The sequence below is a fragment of the Carlito syrichta genome, unplaced genomic scaffold (assembly GCF_000164805.1).
Source record: "Carlito syrichta isolate Samal-C Ts95f unplaced genomic scaffold, Tarsius_syrichta-2.0.1 Scaffold309836, whole genome shotgun sequence".
NCBI classification, from domain to species: domain Eukaryota; kingdom Metazoa; phylum Chordata; class Mammalia; order Primates; family Tarsiidae; genus Carlito; species Carlito syrichta.
Window position 1 is genome coordinate 189,684 of NW_007253932.1, and position 18,923 is coordinate 208,606.

General features: G+C 55.0%; 1 protein-coding gene across 2 annotated transcripts in view; it reads left to right on the plus strand.

Moving 5' to 3' along the window:
- The first annotated feature begins 20 nt into the window (after window positions 1-20).
- Window positions 21-18,923, plus strand: part of PLBD2 (phospholipase B domain containing 2) — a 24,688-nt gene continuing 5,785 nt past the window's right edge. For both annotated transcript variants that reach the window (XM_008067972.1, XM_021717525.1), the window contains exons 1-6: window positions 21-336; window positions 8,757-8,850; window positions 11,303-11,461; window positions 14,586-14,686; window positions 14,903-15,117; window positions 17,913-18,010. In XM_008067972.1, coding sequence (XP_008066163.1) covers window positions 47-336; window positions 8,757-8,850; window positions 11,303-11,461; window positions 14,586-14,686; window positions 14,903-15,117; window positions 17,913-18,010 — 957 coding nt within the window. In that variant the 5' untranslated portion in view covers window positions 21-46. The remainder of the gene's footprint in view (window positions 337-8,756; window positions 8,851-11,302; window positions 11,462-14,585; window positions 14,687-14,902; window positions 15,118-17,912; window positions 18,011-18,923) is intronic.

Consider the following 18,923-nt stretch of genomic DNA (forward strand, 5'->3'; position numbering starts at 1 on the left):
CGACGCGCCGTCACGTGACCGGGCGGCGGCGCGGGCCGGCGCGGTGATGGCGGCCCCGGCGTACGGCTCGCCCGGCGGCCGCCTGGCCCGGGCGCTGACGCGAGCGCTGGCGCTGGCCCTGGTGCTGGCCCTGCTGGTGGGGCTGTTCCTGAGCGGCCTGGCGGGCGCCATCCCGCCCCCGGGGGCCCGCCGCGCGCGCGGCCGGCCGGTGCCCCCTGCCGCCAGCTGCCGCTCGGTGCTCCTGGACCCCGCGACCGGCCAGCTGCGCCTGGTGGACGGCCGCCACCCTGACGCCGTGGCCTGGGCCAACCTCACCAACGCCATGCACAAGACCGGGTAAGGGTCGCCCGCCCGGCTCAGGGCCGGCCGGGGACCGGGGCGCCTGGGCGCCAGGCCTCCCTGCCCCGGGCCCCCGTCCCTGCCTCTCCGGGGTCGGTCTCCCGCCTCCGGGGCTGCAGCACCGCCGTCTGGTCCGGGTCCCTGCTTGGAGGGGCTGGTGCAGCATCCCTCGCCTTCCGGGGCCCGTCCCTCGCCTCAGCCGGCGGTGACAGTGCTTCGGGGTCCGGGAGCCCCGCTCCCCGCCACCGGGGCTCGGTGTTGTGTCTGGATCAGCACACGGCTGACGGATAGAACAATAACTTCCCTCCCCAGGGACCGCCCTCTTCCCCGGACTTCAGCTCCCCCCGCCATGGGTGCCAGCCGCCGGTCCCGGGATGGGAGGGGTGGTAACTCTCACCTAGCCTCCCGTCCAGAACCAGGCCAGTCCGAAAGCAGCGGGTCCCTAAATTCAGACAGAATCAGGCAGTCCCGTTGTGGGGCTGTGCCCCTCCCTTCCCTCTGTCTGAGTCCAGGGGAAGCCCTTGGCCTGGTGCTTGGGAACTCAGTGCTCTGAGCTCCGCAGTCATGATGGTGGTCCTTATTGCCCAGACGCAGGCTGTCATTCTGTCGCGTGAGTCTCATCTAACTCCTCCGCCCGTCTGGGCTCTCTGTGTCTCCATCTGCGGCCCAGATTTTGAAAATGTGCTCTGGTTGGGGGAGGGGCTGTGTGGCGCTCCCTCAGGCCTGCACTCATTCATTAAGTCACGTCTTCAGTATCCTGGTGCCCGACTTTAGGGCTACAGAGATGTGGAAGGTGGAGGTCCCTTTTCAGTGGGAGAAACAGAGCGGAAGGAAGGAAACCGGAGTCAGGGAGAATGGGAGGACTGGCCTCAAAGCCAAGTCAGCAGGGCCCAGGCCTTGGATCCAGGCTGTGCTGGGGGGCCTTAGGGAACCCTGTGTGCTCCCCACTCTGGCATATCCCAGTGCTTAGACTACATTGTCCCTTCCAGCATGCATGGTGTCCTTCTGCTGTAGCCCCCAGGACGCTGAGGACAACCCTATTGTGGTGGCACTTGGGGGGTGTCAGGTAGACAGATGGGAGATTTGCTTCAGACACAGAAGCTGGGTGGGGCCAATCTGGGAAGGCTTCTAGGAGAGGAGGCCACAGAGTGGGTTGGCATCTGTGGAGGAAACCAGAGCTTTGTGGCTGTCTGCAGGGGATCTGGTGACACGACCTCTGCTGACTCACACGTTTTGGGCCCTGCTTAGCAGAGCCAAGAGGGTATGACAAGTCTCTGCCTGGGCGCCAGGAAGGGAGGCACAGGGATGAGGCCCAGCATGGGAGGGGACTTTGGCCTAGGAGGCCCCCAATGGGCTGTGTTGCTTTCGGGGTTATGTTAAACATGGAAATGGAGCAAGGGCTTCCTTCACTGGGTTGGTTGAAAAGGCCTTCAGGCTCAGCCTATTGCTGTGTGACCTTGGGCAAATCCCTTCACCTCTCTGAGCCTGTTTCTTCACCTCCAGGTAGGGCAGGAAGGGTCATGGAAATTCAGTGAGATCATGGAAAGCATCGCTGTTTGCTTATTACTGAAGGAAGGAATGTGTGAAAGAGAAAAGAGCAAGTGTCCTCTGGCCCTATTTTGCAGTTGGGGAAACTGAGGCCTGAGAGATGAATCCAGGTCTGTTTATACTTCTCACATGCCCCTCACATTCTGGCATGTTTTCTGCCCAGTTTCTCATTCTTTTTTTTTTTTCTTGAGTCGGAGTCTCACTCTGTCACCCAGACTGGAGTGCAGTGGCCGCTCTGGGCCACTGCAGCCTCAATCTGCTGGGCTCCGGCCATCCTTCCACCTCAGTCTTCCAAGTAGCTGGAACTACAGGTGCTTGCTACCACGCCTGGCTAATTGTTTTTATTTATTTATTGTAGAGATGGGGTCTTGCCAGGTTGCCCAGGCAGGTCTCAAACCCGTGAGCTCAGGCAATCCACTCACCTCAGCCTCCCAAAGCGCTGGGATTACAGGCTGAGCCACCAAGCCCGGCTCAGTTTCTCATTCTTTTCCTTCTACCCTCACCTGCCCCTTTCCCCAAGATCCCGTTTTTACAGGTGGGGAAACTGAGACCTTCTGGACCATCTGGGGTGTCCTGGCCCCTGATCAGCAGAGTCTCTGATCTTTGGGAGACTCTGCCTCATCTTTTTGGCCTGGGGAGGTCAGGGATCTGACTCCTCCATTTCCCCAGAATTGGGGTCCCTCCTTTCTGGTGAGATCCACAGATTTTGCCCCTAGGGATCCTGGGATCCTCAGGATAATTCCCCTCCCTGGACTCCTTCCTTTCAGTCGTACCACATCTGACTTTGGGCCAACACCCCCCACGCAGCTTGGAAACCTGTAGGCTTTGGTGCTTGGAGGTCAGAGATGCTATTGGGGCCGCGGCCCTGGGGAGCCTGCCCCATCTGGTTCCACCAGCCAGCACCTTCTCTACGAGGCTGCTTGAAGTATATCACTGTTGAGTTGAGAAAATGAGTCAAAATAGGAGGGAATTAACAAATTAGTAAGCCAGGGAGCACCCTGAATCCACCACCGACAGGCAAACCCAGCCCAGTCAAGTGGATAAATAAGGCCCAGCTGTTTGTCCCTTTTTCCTTCTTTCTTTCAGATGGTGCCTCACTCTGTCACCCAGGCAGAGTGTTTCCTTCCTTCCTTCCTTCCTTCCTTCCTTCCTTCCTTCCTTCCTTCCTTCCTTCCCTCCTTCCCTCCCTCCCTCTCCCACCATTCTGTCACCCAGGCTAGAGTGCAGTCGTGCAATCATAGCTCACTGTAATCTTGAACTCCTGGTCTCAAGCAATCCTCCTAGCTTGGCCTCCAAAAGTGCTAGGATTACAGGTGTGAGGCACCATGCTTGACCCCAGCAATGTCTTTGAAAGGTCACCAGAGGTGACTCTGTACCACCGAGAATGAGAAAGGCCTGATATCCACAGATAGAGGGGACAGCCTGCATAACAGAGGTGTCCAGGACCACACAATATGCACAAGGGGTTGCTGATGGCTTTTCTAGGCCCCTTGATTAGATCCTCTGATCATCTCAGAGGCTTTAGCTGCCCTGACATAAAATCACAGTGTGGCCCATAGATTTTCTGGGGAAAAAAAAGTTTGGGAAAACTGATCTCATTCTGCCAGCTTTTTATTTTTGTCAAGCAAGTGCATTAAAAACAAAACAGCAATACTTCTCAACCCCTGTCATTATGTCTCTCGTGAAAGATGGACAATTCTGGAAGCAACATGCCCTCTGAATCCAGCACCGTCCTTGAGAAGCACGTCGAGTTCTAGAAACACTCTGAAGTGCTTTTCTCCCGGCCAGCGACTGGGGTAGGGTTTCTAGAGGCGGGTTGCTGAGGTCCAGGCCTTTCCGGTTTACAGATGGGGAAGCTGAGGCTGGAAGGCCAAGGCAGTGAGGAGGAGGCAGAGTTGCGGGCTTCCTGGAGAGGGATCCGGGCTCCAATCCTTGCCGGTGCTTTCTGCAGGTGACTGTGGGCAGCTGCCCCATTGTAGTGACGTGGGGGCTGGTGGGGATCTTGTGGCTGGGGCCCTGGGCCGCAGACAGTAGAGGGAGGATTCGGAGTCAGGGTCGGGCCTCCAGCACTGAGCCCCGTGAGTAGGAAGCTCCCGAGGGATTCTGGGAGCACGCGCCTGCCAGGTAGAGGCCGCCCGCCTGGGTCTTCCAAGGGCTCAGGCAGAAGGAGGAAACCCGTGCCAGTGGGGCCGGTGTACTGCCCTTTGGAATAAGGTGGCTTGGGTGGGGGCAGGCCGGGGACTCCCTGGGCGAAGGCCGGTGGGAGTGGGGGGCGGGAGTGGCATGGGTGGTGCAGGAGTGGCTGGGGCTGTCGCTTCTCACTCATCCTTTCCGTCCGGCTTGAAAGAAGCCACATTGCGGGTCTTTTAAAAGTTTTGTGATTCTTACATGCACTAATTATTTGTGGTGAAAATTCTAGCAGACTCCGCCCCACTCCTGTGCTTTACTATAATCGTTGCTATAATCACTGCTGTTCGCTCCTTTATTTTATTTTACTTTTTAAATTTTTATTTATTTATTTTTTGAGTTGGAGTCTCACTCTGTCGCCCAGACTGGAGTGCAGTGGCCGCTCCCGGCCACCGCAGCCTCGCCTGCTGGGCTCCGACGATCCTTCCACCTCAGCCTTCCAAGTAGACGGAATTACAGGCGCGCGCTACCACGCCCAGCTGATTTTTTTGATTTATTGTAGAGATGAGGTCTTGCCAAGTTGCCCAGGCGGGTCTTGAACCCACAGGCTCAGGCAGTTCACTCACCTCGGCCTCCCAAGGTGTGGGATTACAGGCTGAGCCATTGAGCCCGGCCTATTTTACTTTATTTTTGAGGCAGGGTCTCACTCTGTTGCCCAGGCTGGAGTGTCATCACAGCTCACTGCAGCCTCTCGACCTCCTGGGCTCAGGGGATCCTCCGGCTTCAGCCTCTCGAGGGGCTGGGACTACAGGCAAGTGCAACCATACCCGGCTAATTTTTTGTGGCAATGGAATCTCAATATATTGCCCAGGCTAGTCTTGAATTCCTGCCCTTGAGTGATCTTCCTGCCTCAGCCTCCCAAAGTGCTGGGATTACAGGCATGAGCCACCACACCCAGCCTACTGTTATCTCTTTGTTCTAGAACTTTCCATGAATAAACAGGGCTAAACATACATGCATACGTGTATGTATATGTGTAATGTTTTCATACACAAGTTTGTGCTGTGTCCACTGTTTGGCCTCTGCACTTCAAAAAAAATTTTATCTCTGACCCCCTTCCTCGTCAGCATGCGGTGTGTGTGGATGGATCATGGGATCAGGCCTTCGTGGAGGATGTTTCGGGAGGCCCCATTTCCCTGGGCTTTGGAGGAAAGCCTGCTGTGAGAAGGACCACCCTGCTCGACTCTCAGGGCCGTGTGAGCATCACGGGGTGGGTTCCTGATGGCTGCCTGTCTCCGGGCTTCGCCCTGAGGCCTGGACTGAGCCCACTCCCTGGAAAGGGCGGCTCCTGCCGGGTGTGGCCTGCATGGAAGAAGGCCATGGCCGCCCAGTGGTTGCCAGGGCTTTTTGGTTGTATGCAGTGTGTACCTGTCTCTCTTGACCCCTGCCACTTCTTAGCATGAGGGGATCTGCATATTGGGCTCATTCAAGCATCCTTCCTCCCATCACCAAGCCCACCCAGCTCTTGAGCTCCCTCTCAGATCCGTGATGAGACAAGTGTTTAGTGAGTGTGTAATGTGCGTGATCTCCTGGCACGCCTGTGGTAACCCTCTGACATGGGAGTTACCATGCCCATTTTACAGAAGCGGAAACTGAGGCCCAGAGAGATTAAGCAGTTTGCCCAAAGGTACACAGCCAGTAAAGGATGTACTTGAGGATTCAATCCGAGTCTGAAGCACCCACAAGCCCAAACTCTCTCTGTCCTCCACTCTTCTTGAAATTTGAAATCTTCGCTCCTCTCTCTTGTTTTTCTGCTCTTGTCTATGGTTATCTGTGAGTCCTTAGCCTGAAGTTCATGGCTGTCATCTTCTGATAAGAACTACGTCCCTCCCCAACTAAGACCTCACACAACTCACTTGAGCTAGAGGTTTGAGCACACGCTCTGGAATGTTAGTCTTGGCTTTGCTACTTACTAGCTGTGTGATTGCAGGCAAGTGACTTCACCTCTCTGAGTCTCAGTTCCCACATCTGTAGAGTGAAGAAAATAAAAGTCATGTCATAGGATCTTTGGAAGAATTCAGAGGTAAGCCAACATGCAATGTCTGTGGCACAGTGCCTGGGGGCTGTTGTCTTCCATAGCAGGGCCTGGCTGGTGGTCCCCACAGCTCTGTCCTGTGGGCCTCAACATCGTTTTCTTTGGAACATTCAGAACTCAGGCTTCCTTCTTTTACTTTCCCTCTTCTCTCCACCTGGCAAGCGCCTATGTAAACTTCAAAACCCAGAGCAGCATCATCTCTTCTGTGAAGCCTTCACAGATTTTATTTTACTCAGGTAGTCGCAGCAGCAGCAGTGTTCCTCTTCAGGGCATGGTGACCCTCTGACGTGGGACACCCTTGACACTTCATTCCTTTTCTCATTACAGTCATTACCCTGTTATGCTATTCTGTGCTTCAATGCCTTCCCTGCCCCCCATGAGGTTTTTTTTGAGTCAGAGTTGCAATCTGTTGCCCCGACTGGAGTGCAGTGGCACACTCACAGCTACTGCATCCTTGACTTCCTGGGCTCAGGACATCCTTCCACTTCAGCCTTTCAAGTAGCTGGAACCACAGAGGCATGCCACCATACCTGACTGAGTTTTTGATGTATTGTAGAGACAAGATCTTGCCAAGTTGCCCAGGCTGGTCTCAAAGCCCGTGGCTCAGGCAGTCTTCTTGCCTCTGCCTCCCAGACTGCTGGGATGACAGGCACGAGCCACCCACTTGGCCTCCATGAGCTTTTTGAAGGCCAGGACCAATGCCATTCATCCTTCCACACCCTCGCTGTCTGGCCCATCAGGTGCTTGGAAAGGCCGTGGGGTATAGTGTGAGTTCTCCCTCTTGAGTCTTCTCCAGGCCTGAGCTGTTCTGTCCTGGAGCTGTTCACGGCTTTTAGCCAGCTCCCCGTGAGGCAGTCCAGTGGAGCCTGACTCCTGTCTTGCAGCCTCCTAAAGTCTCTCCAGTGTCTTTCCGTCACCCTCATTTCTTTTTTGAGTTGGAGTCTCACTCTGTCACCCAGACTGGAGTGCAGTGGCCGCTCCCAGCCACTGCAACCTCAGCCTGCTGGGCTCCGGCGATCCTTCCGCCTCAGCCTTCCGAGTAGCTGGAATTAGAGGCACACGCTACCACGCCTGGCTGATTTTTTTGATTAATTGTAGAGATGAGGTCTCGCCAAGTTGTCCAGGCAGGTCTCAAACCCGCGGGCTCAGGCAATCCTCCCACCTCAGCCTCCCAAAGCGTGGGATTACAGGCTGAGCCACCGAGCCTGGCTTTGCCCTCTTTTTTCTTAATGGAAATTGCCTGGGGAAAAAAAAACACTTCGCTCTAGTTAGGGAAGTGACACAGGGGATATTTTTGTGCCCTTGGAGCAAGGTGCAATCTAGGCTGGGCACGGTGGCTCATGCCTGTAATCCCAACACTTTTGGGAGGCTGAGATGAGAGGATTGCCTGAGTCCAGGGATTTGAGACCAGCTTGGGCAACTTGGCGAGACCTTGTCTCTACAATAAATAAAAAAAGATTAGCTGGATATGATGGCATGTCCCTATAGTCCCATCTACTTGGAAGACTAAGGTGGAAGGATCTCCTAAGCCCAGCAGGTCGAGGCTGCGGTGGCTGTGAGTGTGCCACTGCACTCCAGCCTGAGTGATAGAGCAGACCTGGTTTGCTCCGTGTGGCGCTCATGTTCCTGGGACCAGCGGGCCAGCCAGGGCATGTTCTTCCCATGGCAATGGCAGAGGCAGGAAGGGCGAGTGGAGACATGGAGGCCTTTGGAAGGCTCAGCTCGTCACTGGCACCTGTCACTTCCACCCACAAGCTGTTGGCCACAGCAAGCCACATGACATGCTCCCGACTCCAGGGCCAGGGAAGGGCAGGGAAGGGCACTTGCGGGAAGAATTGCAGAGTCACATAGCCCAGGATGAGGACGTGGGCTGGGTGGTGGTCTACCACCGCAGTGACGCACCCTGGGCTGCGGCTTCCTCCTTTGCGTCCTGCGATGGGGACAGTCATGCCGTCTGCTGTGTAGGATTGTGGCATCATCACCAGGATTCAATGATTTTTTAAAGTTTTTCTTTTCTTTTATTTTTTTGAGTTGAGATCTCATGCTGTTGCCCAGGCTGGAGTGCAGTGGCATGGTCACGGCTCATCATAGCCTTGACCTTCTGGGCTCAGGTGATCCTTCTGCCTCAGCCTCCTGAGTAGCTGGAACTACAGGCACACACCATCACGCCTAGCTAATTTTTTAGATTTTTGTAGAGACAAGTTCTCACTGTGTTGCCCAGGCTGGTTTCGAACTAGGCTCAAGCAATCCTCCCCTCTTGGCCACCCAAAGTGCTGGGATTGCAGGCATGAGCCTCTGTGCTTGGCCTCAACCAGTTAATAGATAGGAGTGAGTGGAGTACTGCCTGGCATGGAGGAGGCCCTCACCCGATGCTGGCTGGCGCTACGGTGGGTGAGGGAGTGTAGGTGGCACAGGCTTTGTGTGGCGGCTGGAGGTCAATATCTATTCCAAATCAAAAGTACCTCTTCTCTCCAACCCAGCAGCTCTTTAGAGGTTTAGCCCAGCAAGCTCAAAGATGGACAGGCAGACGGGTGTGGTGTGAGCGTCTGTTACCCATGGTATGGTTTTTATGGTTTGCAACTGGAGCCAGCTGTGTACCTAGCTGGAGACCCGCCACTGACCACGGGTCCCTCCTTCCTCCTTCCAGGTGGGCCTTCCTGGAATTGGGCACGAATGGCCGCTACAATGACAGCCTGCAGGCCTATGCAGCTGGCGTGGTGGAGGCCGCAGTGTCGGAGGAGGTAAGGGCATGTTCCCCCACCCTGCATGCTCTCCAGGGTGCCTGTGGGGGTTTCCCCCCCCACCCCCACCCCCAGCTCCCTACTTGGTGGAGGAGAAAAAATTCAAGTGCGTTCTTTAGAGAATTGCCCTAGGGGCCGGGTGCGGTGGCTCATGCCTGTAATCCTAGCACTTTGGGAGGCCGAGGTGGGAGGATTGCCTGAGCCCAGGCGTTTGAGACCAACCTAGGCAACTTGGCGAGACCTCACCTCTACAATAAATCAAAAACTTAGCCGGGTGTGGTGGCACATGCCTGTAGTCCCAGCTACACAGGAGGCTGAGGTGGGAGGATTGCTAGAGGCCAGGGGTTCGAGGTTGCAGTGAGCTGTGATTATGCCGCTGCATTCCAGCCTGGGCCACAGAGCAAGACCCTTTCTTTAAGAAAAAAAAAGAAGTGGGTGAGGCTGTGAAGTGACGTCCATCTCCCACGCTGTGGGTGGAGGTATGCATTGGGTCACCCACTTTGGAAAGTAATTGACTTTAACTTGTGGAGTTGAACTTGTACACGCTCAGACCCAGTGGCCCTGCTCCTTGGGGTGTGCCCTAGGGGTGACCCAGGCACATGCGGGAGGTGCTCAGAGTGGCCTCCCAGTGGGAGAACTCCAGCTGCCCCAGCAGGTGAGTGGATGGCTCAGCCAAGGTGTGTGGGGGAGTGTGACAGTGTGGCACGGGGGACCTAGGTGTCGTGAAAGCAGTATCTGTGGGGTACTCTTTCTGACACCCACCTTGCCCCTGTGACGCTCAGCTGCAGCTTCCGATGGCCTCCTGAACCCTTTGTATTCGGGGAGGTGGTCAGACCTGGGCCAGCCAGGGCTGTTCTGGGTGTCAGTGGAGAATGAGACACGTCTATCTCCCAGGGGCTCACAGCCTGTGCGGGGACACCGAGGCAAGGCCAGGAGTGGCTCTCATGTGAGGAACTCAGGCCCACACACATTGTCGGCATGTTGGCTCACTGAGCCCCCGTGCCAACCCCTGAGGGATGCGTGATCACTTCCTCTGGACGGGCAGGCTCAGGCCGAGAGGTCAGGTTACTTTCCCAAGGTCGATCAGCCAACAAGCAGAGGAGGCAGCATTCAAGCCCAGCTGTGCTGACCCAAGTCTCTGTTCCTAAGTGGTTTGCTCTTCTGCTCCTCCCTCTGGCCCATTGGTTTCTGTGGGAGGTGACCATGTCTTGTTCCCAGCTGTGTCCCCTGAGCCCAATCTAGAGCCTGGGATAGGAGAGGTACTGGGAAAATACTGGGGAAGTCATGGAAGGCTGCATGGAGGAAGTGGTAGTGTCTCTGTGGGGTCTGAGGGACAAGCAGAGGTTTGACGTGTTGTGGTGAGATAGTGGTAGAGCAGGGTCGATAAACCATCAGTCCTGGGCAGATTTTCTCACTGACCCATGTGGCTTGGGAATATTTCCACTGGGTGGAGGGTGGGGGAGTGGCCAGAAGTTACCCCGAGCCTGTGCTCAGGGAGGTCAGTGCTTTGGGAAATTACAAATTCACATTAAAAAAAAATTTTTTTTAAAGAGACTGGGTCTCTCTATGCTGTCCAGTCTGGCCTCAAACTCCTGGGCTCAAGTGATCCTCCCATCTCAGCCTTCTAAGAGGCTGAGTGCAACTACAGGTGCATGCTACCATGCCCAGCTTAATCCACATTTTTATGTGGGTTCAAGTCATGGCTCTTAGATTCACTACCCAGGTGGCCTTGAGAAAGTTAGTCACCAACCTGTGCCTTGATTTCCTCAACTATAAAGTGGGGGTGGTGATAACAGCGCCTTCCTTGCAGAGCTGTGAGGTTTGACCGTGTCAGGTCATATAAAGGATTAACACAAGCTGTGGGTGACCAGCCACTCCTCCAGAGAGCAAGGTCCCTCTGCCAGCTGTCACTCCAGTCACTCTGGACCTGGCAGGCTGGTCCTGGCTGGGCTCATCCGTGCTCCTGTGGTCTGCCCATGGGTCAGCTGGGCTGCTGGCTGGCCTGGGAGGGCCTCATTCACGCATCTGGGAGTGGCTCTCCATCTTTCACCCCTGCAGGCGAGCCCAGACTCCTGTACATGAGGCCTGGGTGAAGCCAGCCCAGCACCCTCTTGCCCGAGCGAGTCTGCAGGAATATTTGCTGTTTTATTCACTGCTGTGTCCTCAGAGCCTAGAACTGAATGTGACAGGGACTTCAAGAAACATTTGTTGACTGACTGACTAAACACATGTGTAGATGGGTCCTCAGCACAGAGGAGGTGAAGTCCAGCCTAGGCGTAGCCTGCTGAAGGCTCCTCAGGGAGGCAGACTTCCGGAGGCGTGGGGCCCTGGTGGGGGTGGGAAGGGCCTCTGGGGAGGACCCAGCCTTGCCCAGTGCTACCCTTTTGGGCGGCCTGGGCGGGGCTTCCCCAGGGCAGAGAGCAACCCAGCTGCCCATGCCTCTCCCACGCAGCTCATCTACATGCACTGGATGAACACGGTGGTGAACTACTGTGGCCCCTTCGAGTACGAAGTTGATTACTGCGAGAAGCTGAAGAGCTTCCTGGCCGCCAACCTGGAGTGGGTGCAGGAGCAGATGGCATCCAGCACGGACTCTGCCTACTGGCACCAGGTGGGCCTGCTGTCATGCCCAGCGGGGGGCTTCCAGCTGGCTGGCCCCACGGTGTGCCCACCTGCCCAGCCACCGCCGTGTCCATCATCATCTCCATTCCCCTCACCGACCTGCCATGCGTCCACCTGTCTGTCCTCCCATCTGTCCACTTGATGGAACTCCGGCCATCCGGCTGAGCCCACCTACTATCAAGAATGACTCAAAACGACTAGTCTGTTGTCAGCATACCGTTTTGCTTGCATTCGAGGGAGGCCAGTTGAGAGATCGGTTATACCAGATGCGCGTGTAGACAGTATGGGAGGGAGGAGGGGAAACGGGAAAGTCCCAGAGAGCGTGGGTGGTGGGTTCTGTCTTCCTCCCCTTGGGTGAGCTGCTGGCCAACCAGCGGGAATGGAGAGGCCCTGGCAGGTGCTCTGCCTCTGGGCTGGCTCGGTGGGAAAGCCAGTTCTGTGTGGATGCCCTGGAGAGCCTCGGGAGCTTGACTGGAAGTGCACACAACGGCTATCCCTGTCAAATGGCCATCGGTGCCTGTGAGCATATCTGTCTCAGTGAGGCCAAGCTGGCACCACTTCCCTCTGTAGAATTTCTCACTGTCCACCCTACTCACTCTACTCACACCTTCGACAGAATTGACTTGTCTACCCACTGAGCTGTTCACTCATTCCCCACACACCCCCTCATCCTCTGTCCAGTTGTCCATTTACCCGTCTACCTGCCCTCCCACCCATCTGCTGACCTACTCATCCACCCATCCATCCATCAATCGATCATCCATCAACCCATCTACCCATTTATCCACAATTCATCCCCTGCCCACCCATCCGCCCACCCGTCTACCCGGCCATCATCCACCCATCCTCCATCCATCCACCCTCCATTTATCTATCTGTCCACCAACCCCCCACCCACCCATCTACCCATCCATCCATAATCCATCCACTATCCCCCACCCATTCATCTACTCACCCATCTTCCATCCCATCCATCCATCATCCACCCGTCTGCCCAGCAGCCTACCACTCACCCGTCCACTCATTTGTCCATCCACCCATCCGTCCACTCATATACCCATCCAGCCTGCCCACCCATCTATTCCTTCATCCACTCATCTGCCCTCCACCTACCCATCCACCCACCCATGCATCCACCTGCCCTCCATCCACCCACCTGCCCGTCTGTCCATCCATCTATCCATCCACCCTCCATTTATCTATCCGTCCACCCACGCCCCCACCTGTCCACCCACCCGTCCACCCACCTGTCGGTCCTTTATCCCTCCCTCCATCATCCAGCTTGTCTGCTCACCGTTCTGCCCTCCTGCAAATCTGTCCATCTTTCACCTGCTTCCTCTTATCTACCCATGTGTCATCTTAGCCCAGTTGTCAGTTCCTCTCTCCACCCACACCCGTGGAGAGACCCCATTTAGTTGCCTGCCCTTTGTCTACCTGCCTGTCCATCTGCCTTCACAAACTGCCTCCCTTGCACCTGTCCAGCCATCTGTTTGACCATATTGCCTGCTTCACTTCCCTGCCTTCCCCGGCCATCTAGGCACCTCTACTCTGTCTGTTGCACCATCACGTTTACTTTTTCTTCCTGTCTTAAATATCACTGGGGCTGCCCATTTCTTGGGATGAAGCCCATGCTCCTCAGGTGACCTCAGCACTTTCCTGTACCCTCCTTGCTCTCTCCACTCCTGCCTCTCTGGCCTTCCGGTTCCTGGCATGAGACACATTGCCTCCTGGCCCAGGACTTGTGAACCCCTGCTCCTTCTGCTGGGACTCTCCTCCTCTACCTCTGCCTGGCTGTCTCCTCCTTCCTAACCTCGGTGTCCTCTCCCTGCTTGTCTTCATAGCACTGAAAATAGAAACCATGGGGAGGTGTTTAGGGCTTGTCTATCTAACTCAACTCGGAGTCCCATGAGGACAATGCCTGCCCCGCGCCTGCCTTGTTCACCACAATATCCCTAGTGCCTGGCAGTGTCAGATGCGTAGTGGGTACTTCATAAATAAAGCCTTGTCGAGGATTTATAGACAGAGGAATGGATCCATCTTGTCCTGCTCATACACTTCATGCACCTGCCTGGGCTCCTGTTCCTCCCACCTCCCTCCCATCCATCTGGCCGATTGCTTCTGTCCATGCTCTTCTACTTAACTTAGCTGGTACCCATCCATTTATGTTTCCTGCCTGTCTTTTCCTGCCTGCCTGTCATTTATGTTTCCTGCCTGTCTGGTACCCATCCACTCTTCCACCCATCCCTCCATCTACCCATCCATCCATCCATCCATCCACTTCCCACCCATCCATTCATCCATCCACCCATTCATCCACCCACCCATTCATCCATCCACCTATCCATCCAGTCACCCACATACCCATCCACCCATCCATCCATCCATCCATCCACCCACATACCTACCTATCCACCCACTCACCCATCTACCCATCCATCCATCCATCCATCCATCCATCCATCCATCTGTCCATCATCTCTCACATCACTCATTTATTCATCCATCCACTTGTATGCCCACCTGTCCACCCACTCACTCACTTGCCCATCTATTCATTCAACTACCTATCCAGCCACCCACCCATCCATCTGTCCATCCGTCAATCTGTCATCCATCCAGCAGATCCATACTACATGACCAGTGTGTACCCAATTCAGGTCAGGACCCTGTGAGGGACACAGTGATAATGCGCCATGGTTCCAGATAGTTACAGATCTTGAGGCAAAACAGTGACTGTGGGGCCTAGTTAAATGCATGAGACAGTGCCTGAGGTAGCTATGCAGCCAGCAGCTAAACTCAGACTAGGGAACCACTGGCAATGGCCCAGGCCGGGCTGGAGGAGGTGGCTTTTGAACTAGGCTCGAAGTGGGGGTAACTTGGGGTCAACACAGGACAAGGACGAATAGTCAATTCATTGAAAGTGGATGAGTGCTCAGCATGGAGGGGTGGGTGGTGGCTTGGGGGTGGCTAAGGGTTAGGGCTGGCTGGAGCCTGAGGGTGCCCCAGGCCTCCCATGCTCTGTTTGGACTCTCAGGCCAGAGCCCCTCCCATGGGAGAAGGTGTGAGCCTAGGGGAGCGGCCTTACCCTCCCTCTGCCCCCGCCCCCTCCCCAGGTGCGGCTGACCCTCCTGCAGCTAAAAGGCCTGGAGGACAGCTACGAAGGCCGTGTGACCTTCCCCACTGGGAGGTTGACCATCAAACCCTTGGGGTTCCTGTAAGTGCCACCCCCAGAGCGGACAGGGTGGGGGAAAGGGCCACACACCTTGCAGCCAGACAGGCCTGGGTTCCAGTACCAGCTCTGCCACTTCCCGGCTCTGTGGCTCCGGTCCAGTCAGCGAACCCTCCAGAGCCTCAGCCTTTTCCTCTGTGAAATGGGCACGTAGCAGCACCCCAGCAGGCCTGGTAACCCCAGTGCCCTGGTCCTCCTCAGCCTGCTGCAGCTCTCTGGGGACCTGGAAGACCTGGAGCCAGCCCTGAACAAGACCAAGGCCAAGGCCTCCCTGGGCTCCGGCTCCTGCTCTGCCCTCATCAAGCTGCTGCCAGGCCAGAGTGACCTCCTCGTGGCCCATAACACCTGGAACAACTACCAGCACATGCTGCGCGTCATCAAGAAGTACTGGTTTCAGTTCCGGGAGGGCCCGTGGGGTAGGTGGCTGTGGTGCCTCCTGGGCATGGGTGTGGGCAGACACATGGGTGGGGGGCTCCTGGGAGGCAAGGGCCCTGGCCGCAGCATCCTCCAAGCACATGGGGGTCACTGGAGGGTCGTTCCTAGAGGTCATCCCTGGCATGTTCATTTCCCTCCGGTTTCTTTTTTACAAGGTGTATGTGTTAGCTCTTGCTGCGTAACTCATCACCCCCACATTTAAAACAGCAGAAGCTGAACACAACCACTGTCTGTCTGTTGCTCTGGTGTCTGTGGGTCAACTGGCTGGCTTGTTACTTAGGCCAGGCTGATCTTGGCTGGGTTCACGGTGCATCTGTGGTTGCTGGCAGGTCAGCTGGGGTGGATCAGCTGGTCTGCGGTGACCTCTTCCACGTGTCTGGAAGTTGACTGTCAGCCGGGGTGCCAGGGCAACTGGGCCACATGGTCTTTCATGCCCAGCAGGTAAGCCCAGGTGTGTTTGTGGCACCTGGGCAGGAAGTGCAGACAGCCTCTTGAGCCCTGGTGGGCCCCAGCCCAGCATTCTGTCACCTGAAGTGGCAAGTGGCCAGCCCAGGTTCAGAGATGGGGCACTGACCACACCATGTGATGGGCAGAGTCATGTCACAGAAGGCGTGGATGCAGCCACGGGAGGAATTCCAGCCATTTTTGCAGCCGGCCCACCACACAGGGAGTGCGTGGATACCCTCCTCCTTCAGATGTGAAAATGTTGCAGTCGGGGCTCAAGTTCCCCTCCCAGGCCCCAGAGTCAGTCCTGGGGCACCGCTGCCAAATGTCTGCAGTGCCTCCTTCTCGGCCAAACAGAAACTTGATGGCCCCAGAAGGTGGAGAGGAGATGGGGGAGTTCACTACTGGTGGGAAGTGTGAGTTGGCACAGCCTTTTTTCAGAGGAGCCCAGCCGGCATCCCCTCAAATTCAGCATCTGTCACCCGGTGATGCAGCAGTTCTCTGACTTGAATCTAGAGAGATGTCTGTGTTTCTGCACAGGGAGTTTGTGCAAGGATGGCGACTGTCTGTGGCTTGGTGACAACCTAGTATCCGTGCATTTCAGTTTGGGAAACTTCTAAATTGACACTGGTCCAGGAAAGGGTTCACATCATAAGTGTACAACTTGAACTATTTGCAAATCACCTACATAGTGTCCAGCTTGAGAAATGGAACATCCCAGCCCTGGAAGGCTCCCTTGTTCCCCTTCCAGGCGCCCCCGCACTCTGTGCAGGCTCTGACCTGATTTCTCACAGCACTCATGAGAGTTGCCTGTGGCTAGGATGGTGCAGCACATGCCTGTTTGTATCCGGCTTCTCTCGTTCCATGTGTCTCTGAGACTCATCCGTGTTATTGTGTGTAGCTGCAGGTCATGCTCATTACTGTTTGTCCATTGCATTTTTTTAATTTAAAAATTAAAAAAGATTTTTTTTAATTCCTGGAGATGGGGTCTCCCTTTGTTGCCCAGGCTGATCTCGAACTCCTGGGCTCAAGCATTCCTCCTGTCTCAGCCTCCCAAAGTACAGGCATGAGCCACCACACCCAGCCTCCATTACATTTTTAATATCTTTAAAAAACCTCCATAAGTCCTACGTGTGTCTTATAGAACATTGGAAAATCCAGCAAAGCACATTCATGATGAAATCACTTGAACACCCTACAACCAAAGGAGAACATTTCTGTGAACAGTTGGTTATGTTTTCTAGACTTAAAAAAAGTACCTCAATTTTCCATTTGTTTATTACATGAGTGATACATAAATACATTCCCACTGTCACAAATTCCAGCAGTACAGATGAAGAAATATATCTCCCTTGATGTCTTCTTCCTTACATGAGACCCCTCCTCAGAGGGAACTGATGTTGCAATTTTGGCTGGGATCTATCTAGATTTTTTGGATGCGTTTATATATGTACATATGTACCTTTTTTTTTTTTTTTTTTTTTTGAGTTGGAGTCTCACTCTGTGCCCATATTGGAGTGCAAGTTTGTTGCAATTGGTAGACCAATATTGGTACATTATCAACTGAAGTCTGTAGTTTAGTGAGGGCTCACTCTGTGTTTACAGTTTTATGAGTCCTGGCAAATGCACAGACATGTAACCACCATTTCACATCTCCATAATGTTTATTTGCTTTCTTTCTTTTTTTTTTTTTTTTTTTAACAAAAATAGGATCATGTAGATTATTTGCAACTTTCTCCTCTTGCTCAGTGGACTGTACTACCATGTTTGGGCCACTAGTCCTTTTTTTTTTTTTTTTTGGGTCAGAGTCTCACTGTCATCCTGGCTGGAGTGCAGGGGCACGCTCAAGGCCACTGCAGCCTCAACTTGCTGGGCTCCGGTAGTCCTTCTGCTTTAGTCTTCCAAGTAGCTGGAACCACAGACATGTACCACCATGCTTGGCTAGTTTTTTGATTGATTGTAGAGACGAGGTCTCGCCAAATTGCCCAGGCTAGTCTCAAACCCCTGGACTCAGGCACTCCTCTCACCTTGGCCTCCCAAAGTGCTGGGATGACAGGCAAGAGCCACTGCACCTGGCCTGTTGGTTTCTTTTCTCCAGGTATTTTCGATTCTTGGTTGATTGCAGTTGAGGACGTGGCACTCACATGTAGAAGGGTGACTACATATGTTTTGCTACTAGTTTTCGTTTTTACACACATACCCCTTCTATGTCAGATGACCTCGTTTGCTAAATGACCGAAAGGACAGAATAAAGCCTCTTCTAGGCCTGCCTGCTCCCTGCCTTGAGACCCTCGTGGGCCATCTGCCCGACTCTCGGTCGCTCTCCCCACAGAGGACTCACCCCTGGCTCCCGGCAACAGGCTGGTCTTCTCGTCCTACCCTGGCACCATCTTCTCCTGTGACGACTTCTATGTCCAGGGCAGCGGGCTGGTGAGTCCCCCCTCGTGTCCCCTCCACCCCTGGCTGTGTCTTGGCAGCTAAGAACCAGCAGGGCTTAATTATGCAGCTCCAGTGGGGCCAGGGCTGCCCCCTGGGCTGGAGGCCAAGCAGGAGCTGGGACCCAGGGGAGGACGAAGTGACGCAGCCCTGCCTGCCATCCTGGCCCTGGGAGTGTCCTCCCCTGCTCTGGGCCTTGGGCCTGCTCAAATGTCGATTTCCAGGCCTCATCGGAGGCCTCTGCAGCCTGCAGCTGGCCTGGGACTCATAACCCAGGTCCTCAGAGAACACCGGCAGTGGAGACCTCTGGGAGGGGCCTTGACCTTGGTGACCTCCCTCCTCCTTCCCTCCTGCTCTCCCTGGAAGCCCTCTGACCCAGCCAGTTTCCTGAGCAGAGGTTGTTTACAGTGTGTCGTTTCACTGTGTTTCCTGACTGGGGTCCAGACTTGTTTAGAAATCTTCCTGGCACCCCCAGCCGAGGCTGAGCTCCAAGATCACCAGGGCAACACAACAAAGGAGAAAAAAAGCACTTTTTTTTTTTTTGAGTTGGAGTCTCACTCTGTCGCCCAGACGGGAGTGCAGTGGCCGCTCCCGACCACCGCAGCCTTGACCTACTGGGCTCCAGTGATCCTTCTGCCTCAGCCTCCAGAGTAGCCGGAATTACAGGCGTGCACTATCACGCCCGGCTAATTTTTTTGGTTTATTGTAGAGATGAGGTCTCACCAAGTTGCCCAGGCGGGTCTCGAACCCACAGGCTCAGGCAGAGGGAGCCCTAACAGGGCTCTCCCTGAGTGTCGGGGAGGGGCCTGGTGGATGCCTCCTTAGCTGGAGCTTGGAAAAAAAGCACTTTATTTATTTTATTTTATTTTTTTATTTTTTTGAGTTGGAGTCTCACTCTGTCGCCCAG